The sequence below is a fragment of the Danio rerio genome, chromosome 24 (assembly GCF_049306965.1).
Source record: "Danio rerio strain Tuebingen ecotype United States chromosome 24, GRCz12tu, whole genome shotgun sequence".
NCBI classification, from domain to species: Eukaryota; Metazoa; Chordata; class Actinopteri; order Cypriniformes; family Danionidae; genus Danio; species Danio rerio.
Window position 1 is genome coordinate 1,723,587 of NC_133199.1, and position 25,162 is coordinate 1,748,748.

The window sequence follows — 25,162 nt, forward strand, 5'->3', positions numbered from 1 at the left end:
CTTTGGCTTACTCCCTTTATTCATCAGGGGTTGCCATAGCAGGATGAACCACCAATTCATCCAGCATCTGTTTTACACAGCGGATACCCTTCCAGCTGCAACCCATCACTGGGAAACACCCATACACACTCATTTACACACATACACACACACACACACACACACACACGCTACGGCCAAATTTAGTTTATCCAGTTCCCCTATAGCGCATGTGTTTGGACTGTGGGGGAAACTGGAGCACCTGGAGGAAACCCACACCAACGCGGGGAGAACATGCAAACTCCACACAGAAACATCAACTGACCCAACCGAGACTCGAACCAGCGACCTTCCTGCTGGGAGGCGACATTGCTAACCATTAAGTTACTCAGTGGTTTATTATATTATAATATTATAATAACAATAATAATAATAATAATAATAGCAATAATAAAGATGATAATAATGATAAATAATGATAAACAATGATAAACAATAATTGAAAAAATAACAAATAAATGATAATAATAATAATAATGATGATGAAAAAGATGAAAAAATAAACTAAATAATCAAATAAAAATTATTATAATCAACGATAAACAAAACTTAAAAAATAACAACAACAACAACAATAATAATAATAATAATGATGATGATGAACATGACAAAATAATAATAAACTAAATAAATAATTAAATAATAATAATAATTACAAACAATAAAAAACAATAATTTAAAAATAACAAAATAAAAATAATAATAATAATAATAATAATGATGATGATGAAAAATATTCATAATAATATATGAATGATAACGAAAATAATATTAATTATTAATTCATTCTTTTTTTTCAGCTTAGTTTCTTTGTTAATCTGGAATTGCCACAGTGGAATGAACCACCAACTTATCCAGCATATGTTTCACACAGCAGATGCTCTTCCAGCTGCAACCCATCAGTGGGTGACATCTATACACATTCATTCACACACTACAGACAATTAAGCTTACCCAATTCACTTGTACCGCATGTTTTTTAGGACTTGTGGGGGAAACCGGAGCACCCAGAGAAACCCCCGCCAACACGAGGAGAACATGCAAACTTCACACAGAAATGCCAACTGAACGCCCTTATTTATTATTAATAATAATAATAAAATTGGTTGCTGATGATGATGCAATAATAACAATGAAACTACTGTATGATTTCGGAGGTTATGAATAAATGGGGAAAGAAAACAAACCTCCACATTTACATGAAAACTGTACTCTAATAAGTGCATTAAGGTCTAAAGTAATTTATTGGCATGAACTTCTCAAAATATTACCGTCGACTGCTTTGCTCCAGCCGTTGTTGTTTATAAAGATGCAATAATATCAGCATCAATACTATAATATTATTTAAGAGTTTATATATAAATGTAAAAAGTGAGCAACATTATTGGACTCCAAAAAAAAAAAGTCCACTTCAGCATGAAAACCGTGCTCTAATAAATATGTTAAAGGCTTCAGTGCTTTCGGCAGATATTATTATTAATTTGCTGTTATTGTGAGAGAGAATGTGCGGTGAGCAGCAGTAGTCAGAGATGTTGTGTGCTGTGGTTTCTCTTACCGTGGTAAGGAGTTGTACTGCCTCTGGGCTTGTGTGAAGGAGTCTCTGTCCTCCCTCTGTTTCTGCACTTGCACTTCTAAAGAAACCGAGTGCCGTCCTGTCGGTGTGTAAGAACCCGTATTGGCCTGAAATGCGAATAGACAGTCCTGTTACACACAAATAGAAAGATAACAGCTTAAAGTATCTTCAGTGGGAGTAAAAAATGATGTAAGAATGCATGATAGAAAACTCCCAGAACACCTCTTATCAGCTGCTTGACAATGAATTAAAACACAACAAACAATGATCACCTAGTAACATCTTAGAAGACAGAGTAATGTACAATATAAACACACAGCAGTAAATAAAACTCCTGTGAAATCCTAGCAACTGCAAAGCAACAAACTGTAACATTCACACCATACTAATAACTTCACATAATAACCACCCTAGCAACCGCATAAAAACTCATATCCCCATAGTAACCACCAATCGACAGCTTATAAACTCCACACATGACCACCCCAATAACTATCTAGCAACACCTTAAAAACATCCCAAAAACATAGCAGCTGCTTAGAAAACAAAACACTCAGAAAACCCTAACATCCCCCTAGATACCAATCACAAGACCCTAGCAACTGCATAGCAACAAAATATAGCACTCTGAAAACCCTAATAACCCCCTAGCAACAACTTAGAAACCTCCTGCAAGACCATAGCAACAGCATAGCAACAAAATATAGCCCTCTGAAAACCCTAATAATCACCTAGCAACGCTTTAGAACCTTCCCGTTAGAACCTAGCAACTGCATAGCAACAAAATTAAGAACTCTGAAAACCCTAATAATTACCTAGTAGCACATTAGAAACCGCCTATATGACCCTAGCAACTGCCTAGCAACAACATACAACACTCTGAAAATCCTAATAACCACCTAGCATTATCTTAGAAGCCTCCTATATGACCTTATCAACTGCTTAGCAACAGCATACAGCATTCTGAAACCCTAATATTCACCTAGCAACACCTTAGAAACCTCCTGTATAATCCTAGCAACTGCATAGCAACAGAATATACATGCAGCACTCTGCAAACCCTAATAATCACCTAGCAACACCTTAAACACCTCCTGTATGTCCCTAGCAACTGCATAGCAACAGTATACAGTACTCTGAAAACACCAATAATCACCTAGCAACACCTTAGAAACCTTCTATATGACCGTAGCAACTGCATAGCAACAAAATATATACATAGTACCTTGAAAACCCTAACAATCACCTAGCAACAACTTAAAAACCTCCTGTATGTCCCTAGCAACTGCATAGCAACAGTATGCAACACTCTGAAAACCACAATTATCACCTAGCAACACCTTAAAACCTTCTATATGATCCTAGCAACTGCATAGCAACAAAATCTACACATAGCACTCTGAATACCCAAATAATCACTTAGCAACACATTAGAAACCTCCTGTATCATGCTAGCAACTGTATAGGAACAAAATATAACACTCTGAAAACCTTAATAATCACTTAGCAACACCTTAGAGACCGCCTGTATGATGCTAGCAACCACATGTCAACAAGATAAAACATTTCAAACATTTTAAATCTTTTATGCAGTAGCACTATGGGATGTCCCGGATCTATGTATAGAAAGGTGCTACACTGTATGTTAATTAGCACAGCATGATTTCAGGACTCATTATCAGGTCTGGGTTTAATAACTGATGAAGGGCACTTGACCACTACAGTGATTCTCCTGACAGCAGAAGGTGCACTAATGAGAAACGGGAGCACAATTAGCCTGGAGTGCACTACAAACAGCTGACTTCACCAAAAATGACAAATGCAGCGTTAATACATGAAACCACTGGAAAACAGAAGAATTAAACAGCTTTAACTGCATACTAGAGAAATGTTATCGCTGCCTGATGAAGCCAGAGCAAAATCTCCACTGAGACACATTTTAATAGCTGAAGGCCCGGCAAATTTCTTCACTAGAAACATATTAAGGCAAAAATAGAAAAAAGGAAATGCTTTTATTGCCAGGGAGAAGCAACAATGAAGTAATTATTCACACTGAGATGCTTTAATGAGATTTCGAGCAAGCAAGGAAAAAAGTGTGTGTGTGTGTGTGTGTGTGTGTGTGTGTGTGTGTGTGTGTGTGTGTGTGTGTGTGTGTGCGTGTGTGTGTGTGTGTTTGAGAGAGATAGAGTTATAGACCATTTCAATGTGGTCATGTCATTGGCCCATGAATGTTTCCTGCCTGTTATCAAACTACTTCATAACTGCAACAAGAGGCAATTTAATCCTAACTCGATGTTAAAACAGCTCTCATGACATTATTAATCAATATGTGGCTCTTTTTGGATTTTCAGAAGCTTTAGAAATTAAAAATGTAAACCAGGAAATACACTGGGACCATTGTTTTTGTTTACATCTCTCAAAACTTTGTATATAACTTATTTTATTTACTTTTCTTGATTTGTAAACTGCTTAGCAATTAGGCATGGGCCGGTATAACTCTGACGGAATGATAACCTCGGATAAAAATATCACGGTTTCACGCTATTGTGATTACTACTTAAAATATATTCTTTTTAAACGTCTGGTTTAAAAAAAAAAAAAACTTTTTCCTTTTTGAACACAATTTTTTTTTAAAAATATTTTGGAGCAGTTAACATGTCAGGCTAAATAAATCATTGACCTGCTGTCTTCATTAGTTTCAAAAACTGATTTCTTTAGGATTTAAAACAGCATCTTTGGATATCTTTTCTGCTGAAGATACTGTTGTCCTAAAAAAAAACGTAAAATAAAAAATTTTACACATACCTTAGAAGCGGTATTGCAGAAAATATTGACCTTGACAAAAAAAACTTTGCCTTTGATAAACCTCGGTATACCTATTAGCAACTACTCACAACACCCTAAAACTCATCTAACAATGCCTTAGCAACTGCCTAGCAACCACTTAGAACACCCTAGCAACCGCTTAAAGTTACAAGTAACTTTATTATATCTATTTAGCCAATTCATAAGAAAGATTTTCAATCAATCTTCAATAATGAATATTAATCACACATATCCGAACATTCTTATGCTTAATTAATTAATAAAACAATAATCAATATTTTAAATTATTTTTTAACTATTCCTCAATTTACCGAGGTTTATCTCAATCCCTTTTACTGACACCTGAACTCCTGTTGTTGTCAAGTATGTGTTTAATATTCATTTTTTTTTATTAATTAATTAATTTTTCTTCGGCTTAGTCCCTTTATTTATCAGAAGTCTCCACAGTGGAATGAACCGTCAACTTATCCAACATATGTTTTACACAGCGGATGCCCTTCCAACTGCAACCCAGTACTGGGAAACACCCATACACACTCATACACTATGGCCAATTTAGCTTACCCAATTCACCTATAGTGCATGAGTTTGGACTGTGGAGGAAACCCACGCCAACATGGGGAGAACATGCAAACTCCACACAGAAACACCAACTGACCCTACCGAGGCTCGAAGTAGTGACTTTCTTGCTGTGAGGCCTCAGTGCTAACCACTGAGACATCGTGTCGCCCATCATTTTCAATTATTTTTAGCAATACATATATATATATATATACTACTTTTAACTCACTGAATTTTAATAAAAATGCAAACTAACAATCTCCCTTCCAATGCACCTAACAACTCAGGTAGTTAAAATGAAATGAAATCATCAAAACGCCAGCATGCAAAAACACAATAAACCAGCACAGTACTAATTCAATTTAATCGCGCCTCATAAAAAACATCAATGAACCCCAACAAGTTCATCTGCTCATAAAAAGCACAAGACCTCCAGACAGAACTCAGCAATTTCTCCCATTAATCACGCGGAATGTAGCCTACCATCTCGTCTTCACAGACACAGAGCAAACACAACAATACGAGACCCACCTGAACAAACACAAGAAGAGCTCAGATCGGGAGACAGACATAATTATGAGAAATCGTCCACTGCAATTGAGAGTAAGAAAGCATGAAGCAGCTGGACGGCGAGGAGAGGTAGTTTGCCGGCCGCAGACTCCTAAATCACATATAATAGTCACGATTAGCGCACAGTGTGACCCGTAGCCTTTAATATCAAAGACTGACGGAGCAGCGGCGGGTCACAGCGCACACATGTTTACTGCGCTATACACTCAAACACTTCCAGATACCTGCTCACAAGAGTGTGTTCAATGCTCTCAGAGCAATTTGTAATGTTTTCATTTAGTGGCATGGTGGTTCAGTGTTTAGCACTGTGGCCTCACAGTAAGGTTGCTGGTTCAAATCCCGGCTAGTTGGCATTTCTGTGTGGAGTTTGCATGTTCTCCCCGTGTTGGTGTGGATTTCCTCCAGTTGCTCCAGTTTCCCTCACAGTCCAAACACATGCACTATAGGGGAATTGATGATCTTATTTGGCTGTAGTGTATGAGTGTGTGTGTGAATTTGAGTGTGTATCGGTGTTTCCCAGTTCTGGGTTGCAGCTGGAAGGGCATTTGCTGCGTAAAACATATGCTGGAATAGTTGGCGGTTCATTCCGCTGTGGCGACTCCTGATGAATAAAGGGACTAAACCTATAGGGAAAATAAATGAATGAATGATTTAGTGGCAGGGTGGTACAGTGGCTCAGTGGTTAGCACTGTTGCCTCACAGCAAGAAGGTTGCTGGTTCGAGTACCAGCTGGGCTACTTGGCATTTCTGTGTGGAGTTTGCATCTTCTCGCTGCATTGGTGTGGGTTCCCTCTGGGTGCTCCGGTTTACCCCACAGTCCAAACACATGTGCTATAGGGGAATTGGATGATCGTAATAGGCCATAGTGTATGTTCATGTGTGTTTCCTAGTACTGGTTGTGGCTGGAAGGACATTGTGGCATAAAACATATGCTGGATAAGTTGGTGGTTCTCTCTGCTGTGGCGACTTCTGATGAATAATGAACTAAGCCGAAGGAAATTGAATAAATGAATGATTTAATGGCTATTTTTTGTGAATTTGTACAATCTCATTCCTCTATTTTAGTACGATTTGGCCATCCCCCAGTATTGGTTGGGTTTAGAGGTGGGGTTTAGTGCCACGCCTCCTTTTAAAAATCAGACATTTTTGTATGACAAAGTATTTGTATGATTTAGCCACTAAACTGACCAAATGTGAAAAAGTTACACTGCTGGTGTGTCTCCTAGTGGGGCTGATGCATTTGACTGCGGGAGTACATAAAGCACAGAAAGCTGAAGTTATGGGAGCGGAGTCTGAAAATATGCATTGGGATTTGTCACTGTGGTCTTCGTTCTTCTATAATAAATGAGTTGCACCTCAGAAGACGAAGATGAAATGCTATGAACTCGGTAAATGCGGTGGCTTTTGGAGGAGTGAGATGCTCTTTGTGAGTGCAGACAGATGCTCAAGACAGTTCTGGAGGGAATAATAATAGAATAATAACAATACTGAAGCATTGAGATGACCGACAGATGGCTGAGGGCTTTTACAATCAGCAAAACAACATTTGCAATCTTTTACAATGTGCTGGAAATGCTGCAAAGTCCATTAATGCATCCCATCATGCACATTTTTATCATCACATGATCTGTTAAAACAAAATCACATGACTTTTTTGGATGCACTTTCTAAAATTTATTTAGTAAATGTGTTTCCATTGTAGTTTATACACATTTTTTTATCACATCAAAAGTTTTCAAACTCAGTAGTGCACATATTTTGTTTTTACGCACATTTTTAATAGGTATGTGCATCTTGGTATTTCCACCAAGTGAATTTCTTTTACAATATACCAAAATGTGCAAAATATAGTTGGACGGAAACATTAGTATGAACAAAAAAAATCACATAAAAACTGCTTGATGGAAACTCAAAGGTTTGAATCAAGTGAAGGCTGAGTAAACAATGACAGCCTTTAGATTTTTGGGTGAACTATTGAAGTGGTTACAAATGATTAGAAACAGAAAATCAAAGATAATTTGTCTCTCTTAGTCTGTGCTCTTTTCTTTTTCTTTTTCTTTTTTTTCAAGTCATTTTTTGGGGGGTTTCACCTTTAATTGATAAGCCAGTAGAGAGTAATGACAGGAAAGTATGGGGAGCAGAGAGAGGGGAAGGATCAGCATAAGACCACGAGGCGGGAATCAAGCTCGGGTCGCCATAAGCACTGAAATGCATGTGTCGACGCACTAACCATTACACCATTGGCGCTGACATCTGTACACTTTCTTTTTATGAAAAAGAAAATAAATATCGTAAATTAATGGAATGTGATGCAACGATTTACATCTTTCCGATTGGCTACTTCTGCCTGTTTACTGTATATTTAATGAGGAGGAGGGGCCTGCTGCTCAAACATTACACAGACTCTGATGTGAAGCACCAGTAACATTATTGTCCCTCATCAGGCGGTGAGGGTGCAACACTATCCCTTTAAAAATCCGGTAAACCAATAAGGTCCTACTTGAGACCCAATTCCAATAGGAAACTCAATTCGTCATGACACAGCATCTCATGTTTTTAAATGGAAAGACAGACTCTGTATAAATGGCCAATAAAATCCTCAAAACCACCATAGAAACAATACACAAGAGCCTAGCAAGTTCAATAATCTAACCAGCCTGTTTGGATTTTAAAAATTGTATATGAAGCTGGCTATTGATTATTATTTATCAACAAAAGGCAACAGAATTTCCCTCACAATCTCTCAAACCCCAAACAAAACATGTAACTGCACTCGAAAAATCACAAACAATACAGTCTCCACATCCCCATATAGCGAGAGTGATCTCAGTTTTATCATCTAGTTCTAAATCTAGTGAACGTGGAGGATATATATAACCGTAGGAAGGCAATTCCCATATATTGCACAGTAAGAACACTAATCTGGCCCCGCAGTGGATTTATCTTCCCACTACATAGGCTTGTTGTCATGTTGCAGACTTCTTTTCGCCATTGTTCCTTGAGCTTACAGTATTGGTTTGGCAATAAGAGATAACCTCATCTGACCAATGCCCACAGTGGGTCGAGCGCACGAGGACATGCGTTTTCTGATTTCCACATTCATGTGCAGTTTCCCGTGCCGTTTACAATCAAAGAAAACATGCTGGTTCCTCTGAATCCTGAAATCAATGGCATTCTTTCGAGTTATGAAGGCTGCATGAATGCTTGCCAGCACAGAGGTCCTTGTAAAAGAGAAGAAAAAAGCACGTAAATACGGGCCTAATGAAAGCATTTGTGCGCGTGTGTGATCCTGGCACTGGCATAAAACTTCCGTCTCGTGTGCAGCCTCCAATCACACTGCAAAAAATGGCAATCTTAATATGAGAAATGAATCACTGATTTAAAACGATAGAGAAAGATGTCAAAGGATCTGTGCAGTGAGATGATAATAATACTTGGTACGATTTCTTGAAATACGAAAACTTACCTACAGGGGAAAAAAAGTCTTAAACTAAGTATCATAACACTAATTCCAATTATTTAGCCTGATTATCTTAAAAGTAGCTTGTTAAACATTCATTCATTCATTCATTTTCTTGTCGGCTTAGTCCCTTTATTAATCTGGGGTCGCCACAGCGGAATGAACCGCCAACTTATCCAGCAAGTTTTTTTTGCATAGGATGCCCTTCCAGCCGCAACCCATCTCTAGGAAACATCCACACACACATTCACACACACACTCATACACTACGGACAATTTAGCCAACTCAATTCACCTGTACTGCATGTCTTTGGACTGTGGGGGAAACCGAAGCACCCGGAGGAAACCCACGCGAACACAGGGAGAACATGCAGACTCCACACAGAAACGCCAACTGAGCCAAGGATCGAACCAGCGACCTTCTTGCTGTGAGGCGAACGTGCTACCCACTGCACCACTGTGTCGCCGCCTGTTAAACAGTTTGCTTTTAATATTTTGTGTGGGGAAAAGTCTTGGATTTACTAAATAGGAGGATCATCTTCATTTAAGAATCGTAATTATACATTCTGTCTTAAAATGAGCCAAAAGCATTTCAGCTTAAAGCAAGATTATTGTATAGATTTAATCAGGATCACACATGCAAATAGTAGACTTTGCTTGTTAAATTATTTGAGTGCCATTTGAGATGTTTAAATGAGTCATGTGACCGTAGTACTCAAAAGAGACTCTAGACGCACCTGATCACTGTTACACTGATGAAGGCAGACTTCTGCCGAAACGCGTAGGTTTTTAGACATTTAGCCATGTGAATAAAGGCTTTTTAATTTTTTCATTTTATTCGAGTGCCTTGGACTGATTCTTGTTGATATTATGGTGTCTTTATGCATTAGAAGAGTCAAAAACGTACATACAGCACCTTTAAACAAGTTACTACAGCTAAGATAAAGTCTTAAAAATACACCGCTGGTCTTAAATTATGTCTCTGGTTGTAATTAAGCTAAATGTGCAGATAACATGCCAAACTTTAAGCTTTAGTAAATAAAAAACACAATCATAATCATCTTACACAATCTGTTCTTGCATAGTATTGTAATATATTCCTAAAACAACATCAATGTTTTATGGGTTAAAAAAAAAAATATTGCAACTCTTGACAAGATTAAAAGTTTGTGCAGTGCATCTTCAGAGAAGATTGAGTTTTATTGGCTGAGACAGGTCGGCAAGCCTCTGGAAAGAACATGATCTTTATGACAAACATCTGGAAAAGCCCTTTTGTAAGTCAAGAGAAAAAAATGGAGGGTGTGATGTACAAGAGAGGCATAACAAGACACGTCTAATTGTCTATTTACCGCTGGAGGTCTGTGACAGTTTCTGGCCACAGGCCGATTATCAGCGATCTGGCTTGGCAGCTTGTTGTCGCACATAAAAAAACTCCCTTTCTTTCAGTCCTGGGGGGATTTCGAGCACCGTGAACACACCTTAATCACTGTCCTAATGTGCGTCTCGTGCTGTCAGAACTCACGCTGGCTTTGAGGGATTATCTGGGACGTACCTGCCCATTTTTCTTCATAAAGAAATGAGAGGCGTTCAATGCAAAGTTGGGAGTTTTGCCACAAAGCTACATATTTAAAAGGCAATCAATCATGGTTTCATGCCACTCTGATTTTCTGTTGCACTTGAGGGACACTTCTGAGTGCTGTAATGCATGCTATTTATAATCACAGCTATAAATAACAGCCGGGAGACTGTGCAACTATGGTGTCACCAGTCCGTGTGTTAATTAGTTAAGTGTTTATCGTAGAGATTTATAAATGTTGCTAAAAATAATCATGGAATAGTAATGATATACACCAGCATGCTGTTTTATTATCGGGTTAATATTCATATGATCGTCTTTAAGAAATATAGCAACCACCTAGCAACACTTAAAAAAAAATCCCAGAAGACCACAGAAAGTGCACAATAGCATGTCAAAACCACCCAAACAACCCCCTAGCAAAATTTAGGAAAACCTTTTGTATGATCCTAGTAACTGCATAGCGACATGCTAAAACACCCTGAACCCCAAATTAACCACATAGCAACAGCTTAGAAAATTCCGAGAAGACCACAGAAAGTGCGCAATAAAAAGTAAACCCAAACCCAAATTAAAAACCAAGCAACACATTAAAAAACCTCGCATAAGACCCTAGCAACTGCATAGCAACAAAATAATACACCCTATAAATGACCTAGAAACACCTTAGAAAGCTCCAGAAAGACCTTATAAAGTGCAACAATAACAATATTACAACGGTAAAAATATACAAAAGGTGATATCATGGTAATCACATCTTTTTGAACAAACTTATTTAACAATATGATTGTCTGATAAAGCATTTCTCCGCGATTTGTACTTGTTTTTCTTTTTTACTATAAAGCACATTGTGATTTTTTTGTCAGTGAAAGGTTTTATACAGTATAAATACACTTGCCTATTAACTTCATTGTGCAATAAAGAGTTAATTCACAATACAAAAATGTATAAAAACACAAACAAACTCTTAACGTAGTGAACCACTTACCATGGGTACTGTACATAATTTACAAAGGTAGATATTTAAGGCGACCACAAAAAGCAATATGGCTTCACCAGGATCCATTCACCCCTGCCAAAAAAAAATCCTACGATAACCTCCCAAAATATTCTTATGGTACCCCCCAACATCCTATAGTATCTTATCAAAAATCCTATGGTATCAGCCCAAAAAAAGCCTATGGTATCCGTCCCCAAAATATCTTATGGTATCCCTGCAAAAAAATCCTATGGTACCACCCCCAAAAATTCCTATGGTATCCTACCAAAACACCCTATGTTATCCCCCCAAAAAAGCCTACAGTCTCCCTAAAAACATCCTATGGTATCCCCCTAAAAATCCTATGGTATCGGCCCAAAAAAGCCTATGGTATTCCCCCAATAAAGCCAACAGTCTCCCCAAAAAGCCTATGGTATCCCCCCAAAAATCCTATGGTATCAGCCCAAAAAAAGCCTATGGTATCCGTCCCCAAAATATCTTATGGTATCCCTGCAAAAAAATCCTATGGTACCACCCCCAAAAATTCCTATGGTATCCTACCAAAACACCCTATGTTATCCCCCCAAAAAAGCCTACAGTCTCCCTAAAAACATCCTATGGTATCCCCCTAAAAATCCTATGGTATCGGCCCAAAAAAGCCTATGGTATTCCCCCAATAAAGCCAACAGTCTCCCCAAAAAGCCTATGGTATCCCCCCAAAAATCCTATGGTATCAGCCCAAAAAAAGCCTATGGTATCCGTCCCCAAAATATCTTATGGTATCCCTGCAAAAAAATCCTATGGTACCACCCCCAAAAATTCCTATGGTATCCTACCAAAACACCCTATGTTATCCCCCCAAAAAAGCCTACAGTCTCCCTAAAAACATCCTATGGTATCCCCCTAAAAATCCTATGGTATCGGCCCAAAAAAGCCTATGGTATTCCCCCAATAAAGCCAACAGTCTCCCCAAAAAGCCTATGGTATCCCCCCAAAAATCCTATGGTATCAGCCCAAAAAAAGCCTATGGTATCCGTCCCCAAAATATCTTATGGTATCCCTGCAAAAAAATCCTATGGTACCACCCCCAAAAATTCCTATGGTATCCTACCAAAACACCCTATGTTATCCCCCCAAAAAAGCCTACAGTCTCCCTAAAAACATCCTATGGTATCCCCCTAAAAATCCTATGGTATCGGCCCAAAAAAGCCTATGTTATTCCCCCAATAAAGCCAACAGTCTCCCCAAAAAGCCTATGGTATCCCCCCAAAAATCCTATGGTATCAGCCCAAAAAAGCCTATGGTAATCCCCCAATAAAGCCTACAGTCTCTCCAAAAAGCCCATGGTATTCTCTAAAAAAAATCCTATGGTATCGGCCCAAAAAAGCCTATGGTATCCCCCCCAAAAATCCTATGGTATCCCCCCAAAAATCCAATGGTATCCCCCCTAAAAAACCTATGTTACCCCCCCAAAATGCCTTTGGTATCCCCCACAAAAATCCCATATATCGGCCCAAAAAAGCTATGGGTTTCCCCCAAAAAGCCTATGGTATCCCCAATGCAGCCTATTGTATCCACCTCAAAACATCCAATAGTATCCCCCCAATAAAGCCTACTGTCCCCCACAAAAAACCTATGGTACCCCTCCCCCAAGAATTCTATGGCATCAGCCCCAAAAAGCCTATGGTATCTCCCCAAAAACTCCTATGGTATTCCCCCAAAATGCCAATGTATTGGGCCAAAACAGCCTATGGTATCTCTCCCCAAAATATGTTATGGTATACCCACAAAAAATCCTATGGTATTGCCCCAAAAAAAGTCTTTAGTATCCTAGCAAAACATCCTATTGTATACCCCCCCCCCCCCCCCCCCCCCCCCCTATGGTATCCTCCCCAAAAGTCCTATGGTATCCTCCCCAAAAGTCCTATGGTATCCCCCCAAAAAACTGCTTTGGTATCCCTCCCAAAAATATCCTATGCTATCTTCCTAAAAAGCTTACGCTATTCTAAAACACTAGGCTAAATCAATGGTACTCCAATGAAAAAGGCCTCATTACTCATGCAATGTTGAACAAGTTTTCTCTGTGACATCAGTGCACACAAACACATTTCTGGATGCTCTCAGAGGAACATGTGACTTTGTTTTGACAGTTTTATAACGTCATTATATCAAGCTTATGGCAGCAGGATCAACAAGACTGTTATGGCTACAAACGCCTCCCTTACAGCTTAACCATCACTCTCTCCCAACCTGCTGCTGCGACTGACGGCTGTATATTTCCACAAGTCAACAGGACCACAGCGCTCGCGGGCCCTCGAAGACCCTAAATCAATGTCAAACATGTTTGTGTTCACTTTGACGGAGTGTGTGTGATTCTAATGCAACCCAGGGATGAAACACCTGGACCATATCATTCATTCGTGATGTTAGAACTAAGTGTTACATGGTTTATCGCTAAAATCTAACCATGATAAAAGATCCATCTCTAGAGGCACACTAAACATCTGAAACCCCAAATTAACCACCTAGCAACACCTTGGAAACTTTCCAGTAGTCCCTGGCAACTGAATAGCATCAAACTAAAATATTTAACACACCTAGCAAGAAAGAAAAGGAAGAATGGAAGAAGAAAGAAACCTCCCAAAAAATCCTATGGTATCAGTCAAAAAAGCCTATGGTATACCCCCACAAAGTCCTATGGTGTCGCCCCAAAAAAGCCTTTTGTATCCCCCCAAAAATCCTATGGTATCGTTCTAAAAAACCTTATGGTATCTCCCCCAAAAAGCAGATGGTGTCAACCCCAAAAAAGCCTATGGTATCTCTCCCTCAAAATCCCATGGTATATTCCCTATAAAGCCTTTAGTATCCCCCCCAAAAATCCTATGGTATCAGCAAAAAAAAGCCTATGGTATCCCCCAAAAATCCTATGGTATCTCTCCAAAAAAGCCTATGGTATCGCCCCCGAAAAGCATTTAGTACCCCCCCCCACACACACACACAATCCTATGGTATCAGCCAAAAAAAGCCTATGGTATCCCCCCAAAAATCCTAGAGTATCGCCCCAAAAAATCCTATGGTATCCCCCCAAAAATCCTAGAGAATCTCCCCAAAAATCCTATGGTATCGCCCCTAAAAACCCTATGGTATTTATTGAAAGGGATACCATAGACTTTTTAAAACAAACTAATACAATTAAAACACCCGATAAATGACCCAGCAAGAACTTAGAAACCTCCCAACTTCACCTGGAACTGCAACAACAATATTACCATGGCAAATATTTCCAAAAGCTATTATATTATATGATATTATTAATATATTTAACCCTGGCTTTATGTATCAGAGGTCACCACAGTGGAATAAACCGCCAACTATTCCCACACCAACTTCAACACACTCATTCACACACACAGTTATACACTACGGCTAATTTAGTTCACTCAGTTGACTTATAGTTATATTGCATGTGTTTGTACTGTGGGGGAAAACCAGACCATCCGGAGGAAATGCACGCCAACACAGAAAAAACACGCAAACTCCACACAGAAATGCCAACTGACTAATCTAATTTTTGGACTAGAGATTGAGACTGTCATTGCATCTATTTACATATGTTAATCAAATGAAAAGCAAATGAGAAGCGTCTTAAAGGGGACGAGGGCTGGCATACACAAGAGAGCATATGATTGGTCAAAAGATTTAATGAGAAACTGAGGTATGAGGAGACGTCAAAAAAAGCACTGATCCATTTAGATGGAAGTGATGTTTCTATCAGCTTTTAGCGCACTAGCTTAAAGATTTCCTAAACACTAACATCTAAAAAACTTTATTTTATTTTCATTGCACCTTTTAAGCTTGAGAAAGATTTCCGACACAAAGAAATACCATCAGCATGTGCCTGTATGTCAACATCCCCTTGACAGCAATGGTGACCAACATGTGTAGAAAGCAAAAGAAAAAAGAAGCTTGACATCTAAGCCTCATACTCCAGGAAATCCACCTTTTCCTATAATGCCGTGAAAGACTCAGAGGCATTCGCTGCCTTACTTGTTTTGTTATTTGAAACCGGCCCTGTTCAAACCGAGAGTCTGACCCGTCAAGCATTAATACAGTAGACTTCAGACACTCGAGGGAGGCAGTGTATTCTATTACGGGAAAATGTCTCTAGTCTTTAAACAATGTAAACTATCACAAGCAATTAGGCGCCATCCAGCTTGACTCCTCCGGTTCGGCGCTGTGCAAACAACAAGGCTTTACCTTCCTTTAGCAGGAGACCAGACAATGTGACACCATCAGGTAACAAGAGAGCTTTGGATTCATCTATTCTGCAAACAGACGAGCTGAGGCTATAGTAAAGGCTATTGCGGTAAAGGCACAATGTGATTTGTTTTGATTAAAATATCTAGAACTTTGTCATATATTTTGCATGACAAGCTTCACTTACATTTGGGAAAACGTAAACATTTTTGCTGTTCTATTTATTGCCAAATAAGTGATCCCCTTCACCTTTAAGCGAGTGCATTTTCATTATGCATCCATCATTAATCTTGGAGGTAAGTGTCTGAGCTGCCTCTGCTCTCGGCACTGATCTCAGTGAATCAGACCAGTAATGCATTAATTGAGTTTAACACATTCTAATCTCTGTAGAGCTATTCAAGAGCGGGGACAGAAAATGGAGGCCAAATATGTGTCGGAGAGGACAGGGTCACGAAGCTGACCTCCAATTTAGGAAATGGCTCTGTTCCTTGAGGTAATTAGCCTGTCATCTTTTAAAATCCCCTCCACGCCTTTAACAGGAAGTCACAGGACGGACCGCCATGTCTGCTTCAGACCATTACAGAGTAAAGATCCACAGCTATTCGACCTTTGACCTTTCGCAACTCCATTCCCAGCCTCTTGAACAGTGTGTATTATTTTAGCTCGCTGATAAAGATAAAATGATGGCCAGCCTCTAACCTCGGAGAATAAAATCACACACTTGACTTTCAGGGACATGATGTTGAAACACATTGACCTTTGTGAAGACCTAACAAACACAGGCCAGGCTGAGGGCAAATAAACAGATTCTTTAGGTTTTTAAACTAGGTTAAACAAGATAACAAATGTATATATTTCCTTCAACAAACATCATTTATGTGTTATCACTGAAGCCTGACAATATCTCATTATAATACATGTTGTCCTTTGCCCTGAACGCTAAACACCAGGCTGGCCTAAAGTGGTACTTTTGTAGCTGTGCATGCTGGGAAACATTAAAGAGATAGTTCACCCTACTCAAAAAATATTTCACTCACGGTTTACTCTCCCTCATGTGGTTCTAACGCATGTTTTACACAGCAAGCGTCAGCGGCGCGTGAGCAGAGCGTGCGCAGCGCGTATGTCGAGCAGTAGCAGCACGCAGGCGTTTGCCTTTCACACCAGCTGCGTCTGCAGCGCGCAGCTCTTCAGCAGCTGCTGCAGAGAACAACCTATCTCTGTCTATTCTATCTAGCTACCCATGTCTCTCTATATACAAATACACTTTTTAAACTTTTCATCTGCACCAAGGCCCCTCCTATGCTGTTTCTTTAACCTGCAAATGTTTATTTTACAAATTTTATAGATCAAATAGTACTGTATGCTTCTCAATCTAACTTATATGAGAAGTGTGTACAGTCAGAAGACAATCACCTGTGATATCATGTCATTTGTTTTTTGATTATCAGGTTGCTGTAGACCTAGTTATAATAATATTTATACAATATAGTTATAATGATATTGATCAAACTAGTGTTGCTTTCTCCGCTTCAGTGATGTCCAGCGGCAGAATAACAGCTCGTTAATTCATGCTCGTGCAGAGGATGAGACGGACGAAAGTAACCAATGCATGCCATTCTTTTACTTATTTTCGTGTTGTCAGGTTCACATTGCGAACAGCTCCCGGTAGGAATAACTCGAGTGAACATAAAACAAAGCCGATTAAAACTTTCTTCCTCTGCTCAACTGCACAGCACACAGCGAGCTCACAAAATCCAGCATGCGTGTCGAACTACACTACCCACAATACACTTCGCCATGGACTACAAAGCCCGTAAATATTCTATTTCCTCTCTCCTGCAACACTAGTGTGCAACTTAAGCAAAACTGATACTAAAATTGTTTTACATTTGGTTTTGTAGTTCGGGCCTGAATAAATGTTTGTTGCCGTTTTTAATCGTTTTAAGTTCATTTGATTGACTATATATAAACCATTTGACATTATTAACGCATTTATTGGGTAAAATTACTACTTTTTACTGTCCTTCAATGTGTTTTGGTCATTATCAATGCACTGTCACTTTAATTGAGCGTGAGCAGCGCGTCAAAAATAGACCCAGCGCCGAAACTATCGCTGAACTGCTGCTTCGGCGACGCTCATGCCTCGCTCTGACGCGCTGCTGCTGCGTGCGGTATGAAAGCTCTAATCTGTTAACATGGACGTCGAAAACACACACGCTGCTCACGCTCTGCTCACAGGCCGCTGACGCTTGCGGTGTGAAACAGGCGTAAAGCTTCATAAGTTTCTTTATTCTGTTGAACACAAAAGACGTTATTATGAAGAAAGCTAAAAAACCTGTAACCACTGACTTCCATAGTTGGAGAAAGAAATCCACCATGACATGGAAGCCAATGGTTACAGGTTTTTAGCTTTCTTCTAAACATCTTCTTTTGCGTTAAACAACTCAAACTCAAACATGTTTGAAACCGGTAGACGATGAATAAACCATGACAGAATTATGCAACATGTCTCATTCTGAAAACGTAGCCCTACATACATTTCTGGAGATCGTGAATTATGTAGCCAGAGCTACGTATGGCTGCATTTTGTTTTGAAAACGAACGCTACAGGGTGGTATGACACCGTTCCTTTTTGCGCTTACCAGCTGAGCGCTTACCTTTGTGTGGACCGCTTTCCTGCTGTTATCAGTTTGCTCAGTGGCTCACTGTATACGTCGGTGGACTTGTGGCAGGGAGCAGAGTTGATCGCAGCAACAGGGTTTGATTACAGAAACAAAGACTGCGAAAAAAAACCCTCCTGGGACATATTTGGCACTTTGCAGAAATATATATAGTGGTACGTTTTCAGTATGAGCCTGGGTTGGAATTTTTGAAACATTTTGGGTGAACTATCCCTTTAAGGATTAAGGTCCCAGTAAACAAGTGAAGTCAAGTGAAGTTCTTTCACATCCTTTGCATAAATAAAAACACAAAAGCAGCAATATACTCTTGGAGGAAATTCCACTTTTGCTTTAAAGAGTGAAAAATTAGCAGTTTTGTTTTTAATTACAATAGCTTCAATTCATACTACACATCTCTCCAGTGTTTACTTGCAGATCCCAATGAACCAAACAGACGAAATAAACCAGAGAAGGCAGAATAATGAAGACGGCGGCGTCAAAACAATAATTAAGAGGATCACGCATGTGCTTATAAGTCAAGAATACATCTGTTATGATCACCAGCTGCTGGACAACATTCACATTCAACTGCACTACAAATCCCATCATGCACTTCACTCACACACCTGGCCTAGATCCCCCATGTTCACAAACAGATAAACAAGACTCAGCAACGTGTGTGTGTGTGTGTGTTTGAGAGGTGTATAAATAGTGTGTAATTAGCCCTGAACAGCTTTAGCGTTATCTATTTGCAATCATGCAGGATCTAGGCCAGGTGTGTGAGTGAAGTGCATAATGGGATTTGTAGTGCAGTAGAATGTGCCGGCAAGAGCAACACTGCTGGTGATCATAACAACAGCATTTGTAGATTTATAAATTTATATTTTTATAAAAAGATTTATGTATTTATAAACTGCTTACTAACATCTATTAATGTGGAGTTAACTCTTTGCTAATGCTTAACAAATGATTCATATGTGTGTGTTTATTATAAAGTGCCTAATGTGTTATATTGTATGTGTGCATATAGTGTATATTGTAATGTGTATATATAGTGTTGTACCAAAGTGGGTATAAATGCTAAACTTAAGGTTAACCCAGAGATTTTGCTCACTCACCCATGGCTGCTGCTGCTGCTGCTGAAAGCTGTAGGATCGGCGCCGGTCGTCGGGTTCCTCCTCATGTTTGGCCTGCTGGAACTCTTGCCGTAGCCGCTGTATCCGGTCATGGTTGCTAGGCGCCAGTCTGTTGCTATAGAAAAGAACAGATCATACATTCTCATTGATGACCAGACAACTTGACATCGAACTAGAAGAAGAATGAGCAGATGGTGCACAACAAATGATACCATCAAAAATAAAGCATACATACTGAACATTTACTTATGAGGGAAATCTGAACGCTCCTTTATGAATGATTTATATTATTGATTAATTCCCACATTCATTCTGCACAAATCCACAGATATTTTCCAAAATTCAGTGAGGAAATAGACAATTGATAGCATAAGCACTATTTTGAGATAGATATTTACGATACTCCCAAAATCGAAGGTCAAATGAATGTTGTATTTTTGCTGCAAAATCTTGTCTGCATTATTGCACAAATGTTGCTGCACTACTTTTCATTTATTCATTTGAAATCTTCCACATTCTGTGACATTTTGTGTTATACAGGTAAGTGTTTAACTGTGTTTCTCGCATTTTTCTTTGACGTTAGTAACTGGAAATGTGTCTGTGAAAGATGTTCATTGACAGAAGTCATTTCATTGTAAGGAATAAGAGCAGCTTGAACATTCTAAAAACAATCTTCTTATATATATATATATATATATATATATATATATATATATATATATATATATATATAAAATAATGGGTCAATGAGAAATTTCAAGGTTTCCCTGTTTGCCTAAGTATACAAGAACTCAAGAATACAAGAATATTTTGATCAATTTTCATATCTATCATTAGTATTTACATTATAATATAGTAGAGGTGTGAACCTATACTGGTCTCACGGTTCGTTTCGGTTACGATTATCATGCCATCGATTCGGTTCAATTCGATATCTCGGTGCATCGCGGTGCATTGACGATGCTTTCCATACACAGTGTTATATTTTAGAGGGGAGGCTATAACAAGCTGTCTGTGTAAACACACAGACACACAGCACCACACTGTCTCTCATTCACACACAAACACAAACATTGACAGCCCCAAACAAACAAACAAAAACACACACACACACATTTAACCCCTCGCAACAGGGAGAGCTCGCGCTAAGCGGAGCAGAAAAACGAAAAAAAAAAAAACCGAAAAAAAAGAAGCACTTTTCCGACGGTCCCTTACTGAGAGCTTCTCTCAGCGCGAGCTCTGCCGGCTAAACACATATTGCGAGGGCTTAAACGGAGCAGTGATCGTAATGTCGAGCGAAAAAAAAGAAAGACAGCTGTGAAACATAACCAGCTTTGTCTTTTTGTAGGAAACACACTTTAGATCTTTCTAGGGTAAGAGGTTTTTGAGTTATTGCCATCTATAATTGAATGTGTGTCAGGAATATCGAAAACAAAACCAACTGAACCCGCGCTCATTTCTGGCGGCCCCCTGGATATACAGCGCCCTTAACATTTGCCTTGGTGCCTATGCCACGGGCCGGCTCTGAGTTGCCTGAGTGTTGTAAATACCCGAGCTTGCCTCCCTTGCGACAGAGCGCATAGGAGATAAATGACGTCAGTACATAATAACCGGTTATCATTATTACTGAATCGATACCGAATTGTCCGCGTCTGCATCGCGGTGCACCGAAGAAACAATTAATTTCGACACCCCTACAATATAGTTATATCATGTTACTTAATTCATTTCAGAGACGATCTTGGCCCCATTAGAGTGGTTGAGGTTCTCAGCAGCTTTGACAACACGGGAAAAGTCTGTGAGTATTCATTCTGTACATGTCTACAGTACTATTCATAAGTCAGCATTGAATAGTGAAACTCCCTGGTTATGAACAACACTTGACTGTAATGATGAACAGAAGTGTTCAATGGCAGTCAGCAGGGTGTCAGATTAGATCAGATCAGATTTCAACTACCAAATAAATCTGCAGATATTTTACAAAATTCTGTAAGGACACTACCAAAAATGATCAGAGTCTGTCTTGCCCTGCTCATAAGACTATAGCTTGTTTCTTAAATAAATAGCACAAGCGCTATTTGAGCCTATATATGTGGCCCTATCCATTTTTTATGTTTAATTTTTTTAGTCAGGATACACCCATATTGATTCCACATAAATCCACAGCTACTTTTCAAATTTTACTGAGAAAATAGGCAAAATGATCAGAGTCTGTCTTGCCCTGCTGATAAGACTACAGCGAGTTTCCTCAATCAATAGCATAAGCACTATTTGAGCCTACATATGTGCATCTATCCATTTTGCTAAATTACACGTTCGGACACAGCCCATTACGTTCTCCACATTTGGCATGCGTGCGCCGGCGTCTTGAGAACATGAAATGGACCAAACGTTTCCGTGAAGGACTCCCCAGTGAACCATGGCCAATGATACATGTCCCGCTTACGACAGGAGTCAAAGGCCCCGGTTTCAGCCCTTGGAGAACTCACAGAGGCTCATTTGCATTGCTTTCATTAAGAGCGGAGGAAAGTGACCGTCAATGGGAATCAATGTGAGTCGTCTTGCTAATCAAGCCCTACTTTTATCTACTGCAGCACACGAGCTGCTGCTGACAAACCACTCGCTATCATACAACATCCTGTCTGATTATATGACTCGTTTGCACATGCATGCACACACACCCTGTGATGTTTGTTTTCTTTTCAAATATTTCCCAAATGATGTTGAACAGATTCAGGAATTTTTCACAGTATTTCCTATAATGTTTTTTCTTCTGGAGAAAGTCTTACTTATTTTATTTCAGCTGGAATAAAAGAAGTTTTTAATTTCTTTACACTTATTTTAAGATCAATATTATTAGCCCCTTTCAGCAATATTAGTTTTATATTGTCTCCAGAACAAACCACTGTTGACTTGCCTAATTACCTTAACTTTACCCTAATTAACCTAGTTAAGCTTTGAAATGTTGTCCCCGTGTTGGCATGGGTTTCCTCCAGATGCTCCGGTTTCCCCCACATGTTCAAAGACATGTGCAATAGATGAATTGGGCAAGCTAAATTGTCTGTAGTGTATGTGTGTGAATGAGTGTGTAAAGTGAAATCACTTTTGACCAAGGCAAACTATTATTTTTCTTACATCCAGCTGTGCAATAAAACATAAAATCAGACATGAGTGAATCTTTCACTACTGACCTGCTGTATTGTTGTTAAATACAGAAAACATTTTACAAATGTCTTTTATTCAAAATCGTGGACCTTATTCTTGAAACAAAAAATGACCAATAAAAAGCTGTAAAGCACCAAAAGTGGCCCATTTTAAAATACATTTGAATCAGGCTATTCCAAACAAGTACACAGCATCCTAAGACATTAGTTAGATTAAGGTTGTGACGTTAAGTAACCATAATTCAGTGTCTAGCCAGCGTCTATTAACAGCGTTATTTTGATGTCCAATAATGACGTCAAATAACGTTGATGTTTGGCTGATTTTAAGTTGTGTTGGGAAGTGACCAAAATCCAACGTCGAGCCAACATCTAAAACCAACGTCATGTTGACGTCAAATACTGACATTTATTCCTCAGGTATGGCGACCAAAATCTAACGTCTCATAGTCATCATAGTGGTAACGTCAACACAACGTCAAGCTGTAACATTATTAGACGTTCATATTTGGTCGATTTTAGGTTTGACTTTGGACATTGATGTTCTGACGTCAACCGGATATTCATTTCCAAACAAAATGAAACATCCCCATAATATTGGGGTACAATGTCAATCTGACGTCATGTTGACATTCTCTGTCTGCTGGGTTGTTGTTATCCATAAATTTGCATTTGCGTTTATTACAAGAGAGGCTATAAAAATCATGAAGCTTTACATTATTATTAGTATTATTGTTAATAGTATTTTTATTATTATTATTATAATTATTATTAATATTTTTATTATTATAATTATTATTATATTCATTGTTGTTATTGTTATCAGTATTATTATTGTTATCAGTATTATTATTATTATTATTATTATCATTATTATTATTATAGTTGATATTGTTATCAGTATTATTGTTATTATTATTATTATTATTAATATTATTCTATTATTATTAATTTTTATTATTATCTGTAGTATTAATAGTATTATTAATAATATTTTTATTAATATTATAATTATTATCAATATTAATATTATTATTATTTTAATATGTTTTGAGCTTTTTTTTATTATTTAAATGGTCGAATACTGACTGAGCAAAGGTGAACGTGCTGGTCGGTCTGTTATTTGCCTAATAAATGACAATCATTTAAAACTTTAGCAGATTCCTATTTTTTCTATTAATATATGATGTAATAAATTTGTATTTTCCACTTTTCAGTCATTGTAAAAATATTTTTTTTCCCCCTAATCTTTAATAAATCATTTTGGTACAACATAAATTGTGGTTATGATGACATCAAGCTAATCCAGCTAAAAATAGTGCTTAAAATGTCACTAAAGTGCAGCATTTAAACCTCATAATAAAATAGAAAATGAGGCGAAACCTGCAAACTTTTTCAGCTTGAGAAAAAAGAAACACACCTTTCACCAAGCTGGCTACATATATGCTTAAATATGACATGCAGTTATATATATATATATATATATAACTATATATACTTTATCATATTTCATCCTTCAGATGCTTGACGTTTCTTTGAGAACAGCCTTTCTCAAGTTTCTACATTTCCTAAAATGTCAGTAAATGTCAGTGGATGAAGATGATACACTCCGCACATCTCATGATAGCTTATCAAATGGCATATTTAAATTCACAGTCCTACATTTAGCCCACAACTCTCCCACTGATAGCTTCTCACTTTTAAAAAACATCATGCATTTCTGAAGGCAGTTTTAGTGGATTATTATAGGTGGTAATGGAGAGTCGACTGTTTTAAATGGACACATATAGGGGTTAAACCTTGAAGAAAAAAGCAAGTGGATTACCTGCCCGCATCTGCAAATGCACACAGCATACGGCTCAATGATTCGCTTGATTTACAGCATTTCCATTTCCACCGCCTTGCAAATGCATTTGATGGCCTCTTCCACATATGAATATAGGAATGAGGCGTTAAATGAAGTAAAGCTAATACAATTGATTCTAATGGCTGCTAGGAACAACAGAACAAGGATGTTCAGTCATACGATTCTCATCGGGCTCCATTTGGTTTTTATGTGAGGCCATTTAGTGCTGGTTTTAATGAAGGTTGATTGGCAGTGTGTCGGAGTGGCCATTTCAGGCAGTGGGCAGTTCCTGCCTGCGAATCTACAATTATGAGCACATTTAGGCCAGGCGTCTCATCCTTCAGCTCTCATAAAATTAAAATAAGGTTGTTTACATGTTAGTATCAGCATTGTTTGTTTGTAGAGGCTAGTGCGCATCAAAACAATGCAGTGACAACTCTGCTGTAAACATGTAAAGCGTGTGGTTTGTCGCTTCCACCCAAATAGATCAATGGTTTTATTCACGTAGGTTTCTCATC

The 25,162-nt window shown here is 38.5% G+C and overlaps 1 protein-coding gene across 4 annotated transcripts in view; it reads right to left on the bottom strand.

The window, feature by feature from the left end:
- pard3aa (par-3 family cell polarity regulator alpha, a) overlaps positions 1 to 25,162 on the bottom strand; it is a 652,414-nt gene that overhangs the window by 11,593 nt on the left and 615,659 nt on the right. For 2 of the 4 annotated variants that reach the window (XM_073941362.1, XM_073941360.1), the window contains 2 exons: positions 19,620 to 19,752; positions 1,595 to 1,719 (listed from right to left, as the gene is read on the bottom strand). In XM_073941362.1, the coding sequence (XP_073797463.1) occupies positions 1,595 to 1,719; positions 19,620 to 19,752 (258 nt within the window). Of the gene's footprint in view, positions 1 to 1,594; positions 1,741 to 19,619; positions 19,753 to 25,162 lie in introns of all 4 variants that reach the window. The other 2 variants (XM_073941361.1, XM_073941359.1) reach the window with 1 other exon arrangement.